At 36.4% G+C, this 16042-nt stretch overlaps 2 protein-coding genes across 3 annotated transcripts in view; both read left to right on the forward strand.

Annotated features, from left to right (window-relative positions):
- The first annotated feature begins 1551 nt into the window (after nucleotides 1-1551).
- rhoac (ras homolog gene family, member Ac) lies at nucleotides 1552-11985 on the forward strand. Its single transcript, XM_079848547.1, has 5 exons — nucleotides 1552-1684; nucleotides 2915-3070; nucleotides 3742-3862; nucleotides 10533-10663; nucleotides 11104-11985. Exons 2-5 carry the CDS (start codon nucleotides 2915-2917, stop codon nucleotides 11275-11277), a joined length of 582 nt encoding a protein of 193 aa, XP_079704673.1. The 5' UTR covers nucleotides 1552-1684; the 3' UTR covers nucleotides 11278-11985.
- Nucleotides 11986-13086: 1101 nt separating this feature from the next.
- The window catches only part of rbm10 (RNA binding motif protein 10), a 36594-nt gene continuing 33638 nt past the window's right edge, over nucleotides 13087-16042 (forward strand). For both annotated transcript variants that reach the window (XM_079848544.1, XM_079848545.1), the window contains exons 1-3: nucleotides 13087-13213; nucleotides 13312-13452; nucleotides 14024-14097. In XM_079848544.1, coding sequence (XP_079704670.1) covers nucleotides 14081-14097 — 17 coding nt within the window. In that variant the 5' untranslated portion in view covers nucleotides 13087-13213; nucleotides 13312-13452; nucleotides 14024-14080. The remainder of the gene's footprint in view (nucleotides 13214-13311; nucleotides 13453-14023; nucleotides 14098-16042) is intronic.

Here is a 16042-nt window from a genome sequence, read left to right on the forward strand (position 1 = left end):
TCAGCTCCTGGAGAATTTGTTGTGTCATCGAGTAAAGACTGAGTTACAATGATGTTGTTGGCTTGCTCATTCGAATATGAGAATGCTGCGTTGTATCTTCCATTCTCCATCTTGAGCTAATAATACGACTCCACCATGCCCACTGGATCCGAGCAGAGCAACTCCAGAAAAAGCACGTCCCTAGTGCTTAATAATTAGAAAGAGAAGAATGTCCAGGGTGCTCAAGGAGTTCAAAAAAGTTTTTTTTTTTTTAGAAGGTGCTCTTTGGGGTCGGGAATTCAATGAATAATAATGGAAGAAAATCCAAGGCACTCTTCTTTTGGAAATTAATAAAAAGCCTTTATTAGACTGGCTATTTCATGTTAGAAAATTTTAAAAAACATGGGAAAAAAACAACCCACGCGTAGCGGCACAAACAGCCTTCTTCAGGGTATGTTTTACAATCAAACACTTTCCTCTTTTATAGGTGCTAATTAGAAACACCTGAATGACAAATTACATGCACATACAGAGAAGATCCACTAGGAGGTTGCATTACAAATTACATCAAAGAGAAAAGAAGAAGATAGAAGAAAAAAAAACAAAAAAAAAACATATGTACATACATACACATACTCATATACACAAGGGAAAAAAAAAACACATGTACATACATACACATACTCATATACACATTGAAAAAAAAAAAAAAACCTGTACATACATAAACATACTCATATACACATTTAAAAAAAAAAAAAAAAAAAAAAATTCACAAAAAAGGACATTGAAATATATTCTGAAATATAACAAAAATATATGATGTTAAGTGTGAAATATATTTATTGGGCCAATTTCAAATATTTGCATATATTCCAAAATATACTCTGAAAATATATTTCAAATATATTTCTTTTGTGTATGGGCACCCAAAGAAGGAAAAATGAATGTCTTATTAGCCTTCTAAAAACTGACACGACCAGTGCACACATTAATAATAGACTATAATCCAGTAGGGCAATCAAGCAATATTCGCACAGTCAAAAACATTCTCTCTGACAGACATGACTTGGCAAATTAGTATCAAATCTTCGTAGTTGGTACTAAGATGTCTTGTTAAACTAGTGAGATATTTTAAATAATATTTGTTATTTGCTTCTTCAACTATGAGCATGTTGGCCCTGTGGAGTTTTAGAAAACTCAAGTTAAGCGTGTGTTTTTTTTTTTGGTCATTTAACCATTCGTTTATGGGGGAGAAATTTTGTTTCTCAACAAATCTTAGTGCTAATTTTTCAGAAAACTAATTTGATTTTATAAATATCCTGTATTTTTTCCCCCTCAGAACTGTCATGAACATTTGTACACCTCTAATCACTTTATTCTGAGGTGGAAATATGACTGTTTTCTCTTGCTAAGTGAAAAACCCTTTATTAGGGGCACGATTAGTTGTCTGTGATGGAAATAATGGACCTCCTTTTCAACAAAAAGAAAAGGTTAAATAAAAACCAGGGCCTGGGACACAAACGAAAGTGTGTGTGTAGTGGAAGAGGGTTGTGTTATCTCGTCACAGTTCTTCTTGATGAAGCTGTGTGATTGTATGGGCGGGTGTTGTTTCGTGGCAGGACTGAAGATGGGCGGACTTTAAAATCAGCCAGGAAAAGACAGGAAAGCCGACACTTCCCCGCACCACAACAAAAAGAAAACGGTAACTATTTTAAATGTTTTGTGTAAATACATGAAGTTGACGAAAATAAAAGGCGTTTGGTGTGGAAATGGTGAGATCGTGGATTTTTCACTGTAGGATTTCAACGGCCTGAAACTCGCCGTGACTGTAAATATATATATTTTTTCACGCGAGTTGCATCATTTATGCTGATGATTCATGTCAGCTAGTTTGAACAAACTAGTTAAAATAGTTCAGATGATTATGATTCGATTTAATATGAAGCCGATCTGCTTTCTATGCGTTTAAACTCAGCCTGTTTTAGCCTACATAAGATGAATTAACGAGAAAATATTAACCGATTAGTTTAATCCACATAGTCTAATCCCGAGTTTAAACTCTTCAGACATTGTTGAAATCAGTGTTTCAGTAGATTAGAGCAAATATTATTTCTATTTTACCACAGTCTAATCTGCTTACAGCAAAGTCTTTGCCATTTCGCTTACAGTTTTTCTAAAAGATTATCGTGAGATATGTGTTCATCAAATAATGTTATACACTACGAAAGTTTTGTACCATTATGTAATGATGTGCCGATTATTCCTTCAGGTTTATTTAAAACAGAGTTTCTTTCTGATGAATGTCGGCTAGTGGCTAACCAACCAGTTCCACTTTAGATTCATCACTTATAGTGCGAAACTATATTTTTAATATGAAAAAACAACTTGTTTTCCATGTTAGTATATACATGTAGGTGTTTGTTGACGTTTTATGATGTATTATTTTATGAATGTATATGTTTGTGAATGAATGTTTTGATGGCGCGGGTGCGGCGGAAACAGGCCTCGCGACAGGACGCGTTCCCATCGTGAATATATCGATCTTCACACGCAGTTAACGTTATATACGTAGATCCTCGTTAATCTGATGTTTTATGATTATGTCCTTTGTCGTTTTGTCAGTATTTGTGGAAAGTTTTGTTTTTTCTTTCTTTCTTTACCACATAGCGACACAGATATAGTGCAACTTCCGGTCAAATGGCACTTCCGCAGCTGTGTTTCCGGTTCCTGTTGATTATAGAAATGATTCACATCCATCTATCTATCTATCTATCTATCTATCTATCTATCTATCTATCTATCTATCTATCTATCTATCTAAATATAAACTACTTCTCCACTTTAAACAGCTGCTTTTCAATTTGCTCTCAAAATGCTTTGAATCAGTGAAGTTTACATTTTGTCTGTCCTTGTCTCTGTCTCTCTTCGGCAGATGGCTGCCATTCGTAAGAAACTCGTCATAGTGGGCGATGGAGCCTGTGGAAAGACCTGTTTGCTTATTGTTTTCAGTAAAGATCAGTTTCCTGAAGTCTACGTGCCCACTGTGTTTGAGAACTATGTTGCAGACATTGAGGTTGATGGAAAACAGGTATGAAAGCTGCCAATGGCTTCACATTTATTCATAAAATTGACTTGCATGTGTATTTTGTGACATTGGTTTATGCAGTCCAAAATGATATCTTTGCACCATCATTTCAACCAAACAGTCGTTGTAACCAAATAGCCTATATTTTTAATGCAAGAAGTAAAACAAAGTATTTAATATTAAATAATAAAGGCATGTTTTCCACAGTTTTTAAACAATTGGAAGAATAATAGTTAATTATTTTCATTTATATGCACTAAGACAGCAAGTCATGGTAATAAACGGCAATATTGACTTATATTTTTAGTAAAATATTTTAATATGTGAAAAAATGCAATTAGACTGAGTGACGACAAACACATCTTTGAATCAGTGTTTTCGAGGAGACATCTGCGTTTCATTTCACAGACATTTTGTACTGATTCACATGAATTCTAACTCTACTGCCTTCCCAGCTCTAATGCCATTTTTGATACAAAAATTGTAATCTTGGATGATATTTATAATACATCACCAGCAAGAATATTCAATACATAGTCCTGCCCCATTGCATAGATGTGGTTACATAGGTGTAAGTTATACTTGTAGCAAAGTTGTATAGATATATACAGAATAAGATTCACAGTTATTGGTGGTGAAGTTTTGTTCATGTACCAAAATCTTTCCTGTTATAGGTAGAGCTTGCCTTATGGGACACTGCTGGACAGGAGGACTATGATCGGTTAAGACCCCTCTCCTACCCTGACACAGATGTCATTCTTATGTGCTTTTCCATCGACAGCCCTGATTCCTTGGGTGAGACTTCCTCACAAACAACTAGCCTAGATTTTACCAGCCCATTCATCGCACTTCAGTTCCAAATGGTGAAAAAAGTTATTTCGGCATGAAATAGAAATTCACCCAATCTGTTTTCATTCACATCCACATGTTTCATTTGTGACCTTATAATTGAATCAAAATGTTATAACTCGATATTCTGGTGAAACAACAGAGTTCTCCAATCATTTAGTGTGCTTAACCCTTTATAGGGCACTCATTGAAATACTTGGAAATTCTAAATTTCAACCATAGTGTTATTGGAGGATATTATAAGACTTCTAAACATTTGTGAGTTTTTAAAAAAATATATTTTTTTAGGTTGGAAATCAAGGGCAATGAAGTTACCATATATGGTTCCTCGCCAGTCTAGGGTAATGTTTTTCCCTTAAAAAGTGTATATATAAAAATATAATAAAAACACATAAACTTGTTACAAACATAAAAATATTTATTTAGTAACATTTTAAATTATTATTAGGAACATTTTAAATTAAATTATTATTAGGAACATTCATTAAATTAATGAATAGGGTATTCATTTATGGTTTGTGCTCCTAAGAACATCTAATATGATTCATATTTTATAAATGCACATTTGTGCATTTATAAATGTTATAAATAAATGTATACATTTATAAAAGATCTGTACTACTGATCTTTGGTATGGTCAAGTACTGGTGGTACCACTTATTTTAGCAGTAATAAGTCTCACAGTAAAAAAAAAAAACACCAATACATGGCATTTAACTATGATAAAAACTGTTTCAAGGGCATAAAACTTACACATAAAGGGTAAATATATAATAAGAAGTGCAAAATATCATTATAAGTATTAAAAACTGTTATAAAGGTCATAAAACTGACCAAAACCACACATATTTCAATATCTATGGCAATATAAAATGTCTATAAATGTGTTACGTTTCCCACTGGATCACTTTATAATGTTATTCAAACCTGTGATAACATCCAATGCACTAGTAAATACTATTGTCCTACGTTATAATCATAGACTGTGGTTATAATGCATTATTTGTAGAAAAAATACCCTAGTACGGCTTTTCTATACGTATAGGGCGTATGTCTAAATATGGACATTCTCTAATCTTACCTGAACAGGGCGTATGATCAAATATGGTCTCACCATTTTTCATGCCACAAATGTCAATACTTTCAAGAAATCTATGCAAACAACACCTATCTCAACATGTTGCACAACTATTCAACCATAGAATGTGTGAGTTTCATCAACTCACAATTTTTTGTTTTGAAGTTATTAGCGCTGATGTGGGAGTAGGTAGTAGCGCATAACCTCACTTTCCAATATCCGGAATGACACTGAAGTTTGAAATGCTCCGCGCAACTTCTGATTGGTCAGATGCCATCATGTGACTATCAGTGACGTAGCCTGATCTTCGCTGATTGGCTAGGAGAAATCTATGCGCTCATGACAACGCAAACAGGCAGGGGAGACTCAGTTTGAATGCGCGATTAAGTTACCAAATATGGTTCCTCGCCCGATAAAGGGTTAAAGTTGCCCCTATTATGCCTTTCAGATATGATCTTTTATGCAGTGTATAATATATCTGTTTGGGAATGCAAGATCAGCAAAGTTTCAAAGATCAAAGTGCAGGATAAATAGAGTTATTGTCTCCCAAAAAGAAAGAACCGATTCTAAAATCCCTGAAATGAGTCATCAGTAATTCCAGTCTTGCTTCCTGCTTGAACCTACATAGGTTAGTGATACATTTTTACAATGCCAGCCTACGGTCTTCATTGACTGCCCGCAAACAATGCCATTATTACTGCTGGTATCACTGCATATCAAGTGCTGTGGAAGATCCGGAGCTGAAATTTGACCAATCACAATAGACTGGGTCATCTGACCAATCAAAGCAGAGTAGACCAATCACAACAGACTTGGTCATCTAAACCAATCAGTGCAGAGTAGACCAATCACATCAGACTGGGTCATCTAAACCAATCAGAGCAGAGTAGACCAATCACAACAGACTGGGCCATCTGACCAATCAGAGCAGAGTAGACCAATTACAACAGACTGGGTCATCTGACCAATCAGAGCAAAGAAGATTGAACTCCATGGACAAAATCAAGTCCTGCCTACATTTTTTTTATTTTTTGCTAATCGATTTAACACAGATATATGTCACCATACAGAAGAAAGATCTGTCGCTACTTCTGTTTCACCGTAACCTTAAATGTGTCAATCACAGTGGTAAAACCAGTCAGCTAATAATAAATAAAACATTCTAATGAATTGGTTCATGAAATCTTCACTTGTTGTTTAAACAGTTTTTTACTTCAAAGTTAAAGATGCAGCAATAGACTTAATGTCGAACGTCACATGAACAAACTTGAAAACGGGTCTCATCGCATCCGCTTTTCTGAGAAAGTGTTAACACCGATATCTATGCACTTTTAAGGTAATCAGCTAACCTAGCTAATTCTTTTTATTGTTGCTGTTTTGTTCAATTTAAATATCAAAATGTGTGAAGAAGAAGAAAAAAAAAACATTATGCATATGCGATGGACATCGGCGATGGACATGGGTTCTTCATTTTGCACAAGATTAAAAAGATTTAAATAGAATTAAAAGATTAAAAATCAACATTTAGCTAGGGGTGTGACGGTTATTATATAACCGTGAGACCGACGATTATAGTTGAACACCGTCATTAGAACTCTGTAACCGCCAAAACTGTGTTATTAAAATATTTTTTACAAACATTTTTTATCATAGAGAATGTTTAAATACTAATTAAAAACAATTGTTAAAAGTCTGTGTTATTAATGGTCTACGTCGTTTCCAACTGTACCCCCTGACCGACCGCCAATCATTTGAGATAGAAATAAAAGCTATTAATATGATATATGATGTGCCATCATTATGAGATTTATTAAACAAATGAAAAACATTTGCAGTAATAAACATTAGCAATAAACATTTGCAATAAATAAACAACGTATCATTACCGATAACTGATCGTGCAGTTTAATTACCCCTTGACTGGCCCCAAACATGTTTGATAAGAGAAACAGTGTGTGTATATATGATGTGTATTACATTTTAGCTCAAAAACAATTGTAATAAAGGATAGGATCATAAGATGCGCAATATATCAGGAGACATGGTTTTTTAGGGATGCACCGATACCGATACCAGTATCGGGTATCGGGCCGATACTGAGCTCATGTACTCGTACTCGTACTCATAAAAATGCCCCGATACCAACAACCGATACCAGGCAGCGTGTGTACAGTGTTTGTGTCCAGACAAAGAAACACTGACAACAGAAATTATAATGGGGATAAAAAAGAAGGCTGTCTATGAGGTAAATATATCTTATTAGTGAAATATTAAACAGAATATAGTAACGCCTGTGGTGCGCGAGCTGATAAGAGAAAAACGCGCAGTGGATTGAGCGTGCAAGCGGCACAGTGAGCTGGTCGAGCGCATCAGACGTCAGTGGAAATGCTCTTGATTGCTGATCGTTCACTCAGCACGTGTTATTTGGATTAAAACTAAATCGTATATGTAAGTAAAACATGAACTGTTACCTTATTTGTGTTTAACGAGTGGTTGCCTACATTATTACAGGACATTTGCAGGTCAAGAAGTTACATGAACTTCAAACATCCAAAGCGCGTGCCCCGAAAACCATCGCCTCAGACAGCGCGCGATACTGAATGGAAGTCTTTCACGTCTTGCGCTTGTACGGATGAATTCACTTTTCACTGTTGGCGAGTATCCTAGTAAACAAAGTCTGTTATATCTCTAGTGAACGTAGACAGTATAATTCAAATGGGGTCCGTGCGTTCGGTCTTAAAGGTGCAGCAGTTTAATTAATCTGCTGCTGTGTTTTAATGTTAATCAAACAAAGAACAAATAAATTACTCACTGCTCTTGACTAAATAGGCTACCTTTTTTAACTTTACAAAAAGATCCATCTATATTTAATTTATACAGTAATGAATATTTTGCATATGTGCATTAAATATATATATGATGAACAAATTAAGTTTAAATTTAATAAACAACTAATATGATTGATATTCTTTTGGTTTCTCTACCAATACATTTAAAAATTACAAATGCATTAACTAAAAATTCGGTGCATCCCTAGTTTTTACCACTTAATGAAGTTTTGTTTTGTAAATCGTCAGGCATGATTTTTACCACTTCATTAATGTATTTAATAAATAAAAAGCAAATATAGCAGACAATATAATAACCGTGACATGGAGGCGCCGGCGAGCCGCGTTCACTTGCATTGCATTGTGAACTAGAGCGCATCTCATCGTAAATGAATGAAACTCAGCGTAGGCCTATGCCTCATACATTAGCATTAAATATCTTTACTGCATCCTTTTAGAACAGACAAGGGCTTTCTTGCGGCTCACATCAGCAGAGCATTGCATCGTCCATAGACCGTACCAATTTTAGTGTTTTGATAAATGAGAATCACTAATATTATCAGATTACCTCACCTAATGCACTGAAAAAGGCTAAGATAGTGAGCTAACACTAATTACACTGTAATTCCATGCTATGTTACAATTTAAACGTAAATGCACATTGTTCTAGAAGGGTGGCATCATCCCTTACATTTTACACGGCTACATTTACTCGCATTGTAATGCTGATAATATAATTTGTATTATAAGGAAAATTGTGCATTAAATAGGGAAGTTATATCCGGGAAACTTTTACAAAAGAAACAAACACACACACAAATGCATGTCTCTTTGTAGTCTCGGCGAAGCTGTTTTATCAGCCGCATCCACACACACACAAAAAAAACAAAAGTTGAACATGAAAAATGTTTTTGCGCAAGTGCACTTGCCAAATGAAGACGGATTGTATGAAATGGATCAATCAAAAAACGTTGTTTATTAACGAGCTGTAGTCACGCACTGACAGAAACGCAGTTCAGGTTAACGCCATGGTTCATAAGGTGCACTGATACTGAATCTGGCAGCATGGCGAGCGCGAGACGTGGCAGTGCACAGATCGTGACGCGCGTCTCTCTATAATGTGATTGTGAAGTAAATGGGAGCGGGAATTCACCGCATTATGAACTCGTCACGCAATACCCCCAACCTCACACCAAATGTCAGGCCCTGTAGACAGGCCAGCCTATATAAATATCATATTAAGCAGAAATGTGAAATGTACCATAGCATATTAGAGGAAGACGCTGATATCTGGATTGAACTGATGCTTGAAGAATGCACTTCCACAGCAGCCACGAGTAACAGCAGGAATAGGCGGTTAAAGTTTTCAATGCTTAATTTGATTTGATGACAGTCACGAGACCGATTACTCGATCCAATCACGTTGATGGATAAAAATAAAATTAAAACAAGCATGTAACGAGTAACGACCACAAACAGAAGGAAAATAGCAGAGTAAAAGTACAGATACATCACTTAAAATGTACTCAAGTAAAAGTAAAATTACACAATTTTTAAACTACTCAAAAAAGTACAATTTCTGAAAAAAACGACTTAATTAATAGGGCTGTGAAACGCTTAATCGCGATTAATCGCTTCCAAAATAAAAGTTTGTGTTCACAAAATATATGTGTGTGTACTGTGTATAATTATTTTGTATATATAAATACACACACATGCATGTATATGTTTAAGAAATATTTGCTTAAATATACTGTGTATATATATATATATATATATATATATATATATATATATATATATATATATAATTTGTATTACATATAAATATAAATATTTAATATATAAATAACACATTTTTCTTAAATATATACATGCATGTGTGTGTTTTTATATATACAAAATAATTATGCACAGTACACACACATATATCATGTGAACACAAACTTTTATTTTGGATGCGATTAATCGCGATTAATCATTTCACAGCCCTTCACACCCCTGGTCGAGTGACGTGTCTTCTCCAAGAAAACATGTAGGGCGGGGCTTGAATTTGTCCATTGGTAATTGATTGGATGGTTTATGGTTTGCTATTGGTGGATCTCCTGAGAGTGACAGGTTATTGCCCCGCCCACATCACCAGTAAACAGAAGAGATGTTGTTCAAAGAGGGAGGTTATAAGGCACATGAATTTAAAACAATCATGTGCACGGATAAATCATTTTGATTCAGCAAAATGCTGACTATCAGAAATCAGCCATGTGAAAGAACTGCATTTTCAAGAATGGTCAGGTTTTCCTCTGGTCTTTGCATCAAAAAGTAAACAGTTTTGCACTTGAGTACATTGCTGACGTAACAGGAAAAGATAGAGGTGTTTCATTTGCGGGATGCAAACTTAAGTGTGATAGTTCTGTTTAAACGAGATCTACCTCTGGTTTCACAGACAAGGCTTAAGTCTAGTCCCAGACTGAAATGAATGTTTGAGCTGTTTTAACTGAAAGTAACGTTCATTAACATGTCTGATAATGTCAGTGCCATTGTTTTGTCTCAAGATGCACATCAGTAATGTTTCTAAAAGCTACTTAAATGTCCTAATTGAACTAATGCCTAAACCTGGTCTGTGAAACCTGGTGAAATGTTTTACTCTGTTAAGCCATTAAATGCTTGTCATGGTTTTAAAATGATCACTCTCTCCTTAAATTCATCACAGAGAATATTCCAGAAAAGTGGACACCAGAGGTGAAGCATTTCTGTCCAAATGTTCCCATCATCCTTGTTGGCAACAAAAAGGATCTCCGAAATGATGATCACACACGAAGGGAACTTGCCAAAATGAAACAGGCAGGGCCTTTTTTTTACTCATTCTTAAAAGCAATAGTTCGATAGTTTTGTCAGAGATTCACCTTCATGTCTTTACAAACCTGTAGGACGACTAACTTTTCTTTCCATACAACAAAATTGAATGCTAATACATACTTCTAAACTGCAGTGTGTTTAAAGTACGGCCAGTTTCTAGATTATAAAACACTTTTTTTGATACTTTTATGAGCTGGACAGTGTAAATCACATCCATTTTCATTGTAAGCTTGAATATTCTGCCTAACGTCTGATTTGTCTTTAATGGAAGACTACTGGAATGAATCGACATGATTGTGAATGGGCATATATGATGACAAAAATGTTCTTATTTTATATATTGCATTCCTTCAATATAAACGTGTTGATATTGGCTAGTCGCATGGACATGCTTGTAATATCTTTTGAATTATATCTTCATTTAGGAGCCCGTGAAGGCAGAGGAAGGGCGCGACATGTACAACCGCATCAACGCCTTTGGTTATTTAGAGTGCTCAGCCAAGACAAAAGATGGCGTGAGAGAGGTCTTTGAAATGGCCACCAGGGCTGCGCTGCAAGCCAAGAAACGGGGCAAAAAAAATGGCTGTCTGCTGTTATAGAAACCTGTAGAAGAGTGGACGTCAGTCAACAGCCCAGGAGACTTCAGAGCAGGGAGCCTAGCATTCATGTCCTAGTACAGTCATCGGCCGTATCAGACTGATACTGGGACATCATGTCAGACAAACCACGAGAGACCAATGGAAAGTCTTCAGGAACAAGATGATGTCATTTCCTGTCATCGCTAAGTTTGGGGTTAAGAGTTTTCTGGTCACATCAAGCAAAAAATTTGAGATCGGATTTCTAAAAGGACTCTATAACTAACTATGATATTTGATGTTATTCTTCCCCCTCCACACTTCTTAGCCCCAAACAAAATGGTTGTCTAATAAGCGTCCTGTCTTCAGCGACTGTTTTGTACATTGGACAGATTGTATGTATGTTTGTATATGTAAGAATATGAATGTTTGTGTCAAATGAGTGCACGTCCGTCTCCAGGTTGCCATGTCTTCATTGTATATGCGTGTATCTGCCCGGCTTTATTCTGTTTGAATATTCTGTGCTCAACTAAAGCACACACTGAACGTTGAAGTGGGCTGAATTGTGTTTAACCTCCCACTTCAGGCTTTTTCCTTTTTATAGCTGATGTCTCAAAGGATTCTGGGCTGTACATTAGGGATCTAAACCATTTAGTGATACTGATTTATTTAAAGCTTACAGTTTTTTTTTTTTAATCATTTGCATTTAGAAATAAAATTTTAAGAAAATCAGGTTTGAAATGTTTCTGTTGAGCAAATTCATTGTCTTCCCATTGATTTGAATGCGACAACTTACATAAGAATGGTTTTATATGAAGTAGTTGCAAAGGAGTGCTATCAGAGGTGTAAGAGTACCTGAAAATACCTCACACACTCTGAAAATGACTCCACAAGTCACCAGTTTCAGTACGACTTGAGTGAAAGTCTTCGAGCACCTGATTTTAACAGTGCTTAAGTGTTTTGCTAGGCCTGAATGTAGGCTCAGAGACACACTTGTCTTCGACACCTAAGATACATGCCAGTGAAAACGATAAACAGTTGATTTGTGAGGAGAGCGATCACATATTTTATTTTTTAAATTCGAAATGAAACCGAACACCTCAATAATGCAATTGACACAGTAGCCTCTTGAACATCTACAGGCCATCAAGTCTCAGTTAAGCTCAAGTGCTCAAAAAGACATAACCAATATCCTTCTAAAAGGCCTCTTCCAGATATAACAGATATAGAATAATGGTAAGTATAGTTAAACAGTCAAAGCCTACTCTCACTGACATGCTGGTTTCAGCTGCAGTCATTTCCTCATCTTATAAATAAATTTGTAGCAGAAATAAACTGCTACAGAAAAGCCTTGCAAAATGTAATTGCATTACTCTTCATAATGTATCGGAGTAATATAGAAGCTTGTATCCGTCTCCACAGAATAGAACATAAAAAAAAAAGTAATTGCTACTTTTTAATCTCACAATTCTGATCCTTTTTCCTCGTAATTGCATTTGCAAATTGCACTTCTGACTTTTTTCCCTCAGAATTGCGTGATATTAATTCGCAATAGCGAGTTATAAAGTTAGAATTTGCGAGATATAGTAAACTCGCACCTGAGAGAAAAAAAGTTGCAATTTTATTTTAAGTCGCCAAAAAGACACTTAAGTGATTACATTTACTCAAATACTTTACACCATGAGTTCTACTTACTCAATACTACATAGTGTACACACTGATTTACTATAGTGAGTGAGACAGTAGTGTGACATTGCAAAAGGGCGCATAGGGGGCGTTAGTGAGCAGCAGTTTTCTAGAACCTGAAACAACAAATGTGACAAGCTACCTTACACACACACACACACACACACTGCAAAGCTATTCAAGACCGCAAGTACACGAGTGTGCCATTTCAGACAAGGCCTGAATCTGAGTACGCTGCCCATGTGATCCCAACGTGCAGCTTTTTCAGCATCAGGTGTGGCCCCTTATAGCATTTCAATGAAACATATGTTTCCATATTCAGTGTTAGTAATGGTCACCTTATCTAACACATATTGTGCGTTTGTATGCCAGTGTGCTTTAAGCCAATCAGCGTGAGAGTTCTGTCCCCGCCTACCGGACTGAGGCCATCTTCTTACACCGAGCTTTGAGCGAGGCGTCACGCATTTACACTGTATCAGTTTCGGTGCTCGTGACGCTGCTGCTGTAACAGAGGTAAATGACTTCATGTTGTTATTATTATGCAATTAAAATACTGTAGTTTAAAAGTTCGTGTCTCGGTGTGCTGGGTCCGGTTAGTGTCCGTGCCCTCTGGACTGAATCTGTCACACGCAGCTCTATTAAGCATATTTGCACGCTTTATTTGGTTACGCAGAGGTAGAGATTTTTTTGACGGTTGTTGTTTATGTAGGCTATTTATTAGATGTAATTTTTTTTCTAGATTAGTGTAAGGCTCAGTTTAGCATTTGCATGACTGAACAGCCCTGCAGAAAGTGTTGGATATCATTTCTGACAACGGCATTTCTGCCCTTTTGCAGTTTTTCCAAATGGCGTAAACCGTAAAGGGTACAAGAAACGACATGCGAACGAGTTTTTGGCTTCGGTCAATCCACACACACACACACACACACACACACACACACACACACACACACACACTACTGTATCCGTCCTGCTCGTGTGCTTGGCAGCTTAAAAAACAGTAAAAGTCAACATGATGATATCCATGTTTTTATGCATTATTTTAATAAATGTGAGGGTTGATCTTTACATATGTTGCCAACAGTTGTAAATGAAGCAGGCAGAGGAAAAAGTGGGCGTTTCTGTCGACTTGCACTGAAGCATGGATTATGAGAGGAGGTAGGTCAAGTGTTCTCTTCTGTTTTTAATATGAATTTGCATTTAACCACTGGTCTGGATGGATTCATGCATGTATGTTCAGACCTTATTACACAGCCTTTACAAAAGAGTTTAGGTATGTAAATGCATGCAGGGAAGTATATTTAAGGTACTGCAGCTGGTCACCATTTTTCTCACCCTTTTAACATCACCTTTTTGCAACTTATTCAAATAGTACTGTTGTGTAATAGTCAGAAGGATTTACAAATATAGTGAGGTAATTCAATTAAGAGGTCATAAAGCTTCATCGATAATAACTATACAAGAATGAGACGGATGTAGATGTAGGAAGTAGTTTTCAGATAAAATGTAACACTTCACTCTGTCACTGCTTTAAAATGTGTCAACTACCACATGCTTGACAGTACATGATTGGTGGTTCTTGAGTTTGAGTAGAAGAGCATGTAGATTTAAAGGGATAGTTCCCCCAAAAATGAAAATTGTTTCATAAATTAGCACCCTCATGTTATTCCAAACCCGTAAGACTTTTGTTCATCTTTAGAACACAAATTAAGATCTTTTTGATGAAATCTGAGAGCTTTCTGTCCTTTCATTGACAGCTACACAACTGACACATTGTTTGACACTTCAAAAAGTTCATGAAGTGATCGTAAAACTGGTTTAGTCCAGAATTTTCTGAAGAGACACGATATCTTTATATGATGAACAGATTGAATTTATGCTTTTATTAACATAAACATTCATCAACATTCAACTCACATAATTTGTTGTAATTGGAAGCTCAAGCATGTTCACTTGATGTGCAAGAACCAATGAGTCTCATTCTCATTTTACGTAGCACGTTTGAGCTTCTACAAGAACCAATGAGGTTCATTCTCGTGTTACGTAGCACGTTTGAGCTTCTACAAGAACCAATGAGGTTCATTCTCATTTTACGTAGCACATTTGAGCTTCTACAAGAACCGATGAGTCTCATTCTCATTTTACGTAGCACATTTGAGCTTCTACAAGAACCAATGAGGTTCATTCTCGTGTTACATAGCACGCTTGAGCTTATACAAGAACCGATGAGGTTCATTCTCGTGTTACGCAGCACGTTTGAGCTTCAGCAAGAACCAGTGAGGTTCATTCTCGTTTTACGCAAGAGGTTTGTTCTCATGCGTCAAGCAGGTTCGGTTTAGTTTCTGTTTATGTTCACTGATCAATGTTTCTATGTGAATAAAAGCCTATATTCAATCTGTTCATCATATCAAGCGATCGAGTCTCTTCAGAAAATTTGTACTAAACCGCTTAAATCAAATATGGATTAGTTGAGTTCCGAAGATGAACGAAAGTCTTATGGTTTTGGAACGGCATGAGGGTGAGTAATTAATGACAACATTTTCATTCTTGGGTGAACTAACCCTTTAAAGGTCCAGTAAGTTATTTCTGAGAAACACTGTTGATATTTGAAATCAACACCCAAACAAACACACCCCTACCCAAAAGAAACACACCTGGGCCTTCATTACTCCACCACTAAAATAACGAACACACTAGGGGTGCCCAAACTTGGTCCTGGAGGGCCACTGTCCTGCAGAGTTTAGCTCCAACTTGCATCAACACACCAGCCTGGAAGTTTCTAGTATGATTAGTAAGACATTGATTAACTGGTTCAGTTGTGTTTAATTGTGGTTGGAGATGAACTCTGCAGGACTGTGGCCCTCCAGGAGCAGGGTTGGACACCCCTGCACTATGCAATACTGCAACACAGGCAACGACTTTAACAGCTGCCGCATCTGACTGTCTCATTACTAAGCTAATATTATAACACCAGCATATCTTAAAAAGTAATGTTACTAGCGTATCGAGCGGAAACAACTCAACCTTGCCATCCATTTTCAGGCCTTTCAACTTAGGTCTTTCCAGCACTGGAAAACTTTCCAGTATTCAGAGTACAATCTCT

Source organism: Squalius cephalus, assembly GCF_949319135.1.
Source record: "Squalius cephalus genome assembly, chromosome: 18".
NCBI classification, from domain to species: domain Eukaryota; kingdom Metazoa; phylum Chordata; class Actinopteri; order Cypriniformes; family Leuciscidae; genus Squalius; species Squalius cephalus.

Excerpts from the sequence above, each read along its gene's own strand:
- rhoac (XM_079848547.1), top strand. The coding sequence starts at position 2,915 with ATGGCTGCCATTCGTAAGAAACTCGTCATAGTGGGCGATGGAGCCTGT. Across the intron at positions 3,071-3,741 it reads TTGAGGTTGATGGAAAACAG|GTAGAGCTTGCCTTATGGGA; the intron begins GTATGAAAGCTG and ends TTCCTGTTATAG. Across the intron at positions 3,863-10,532 it reads CGACAGCCCTGATTCCTTGG|AGAATATTCCAGAAAAGTGG; the intron begins GTGAGACTTCCT and ends AATTCATCACAG.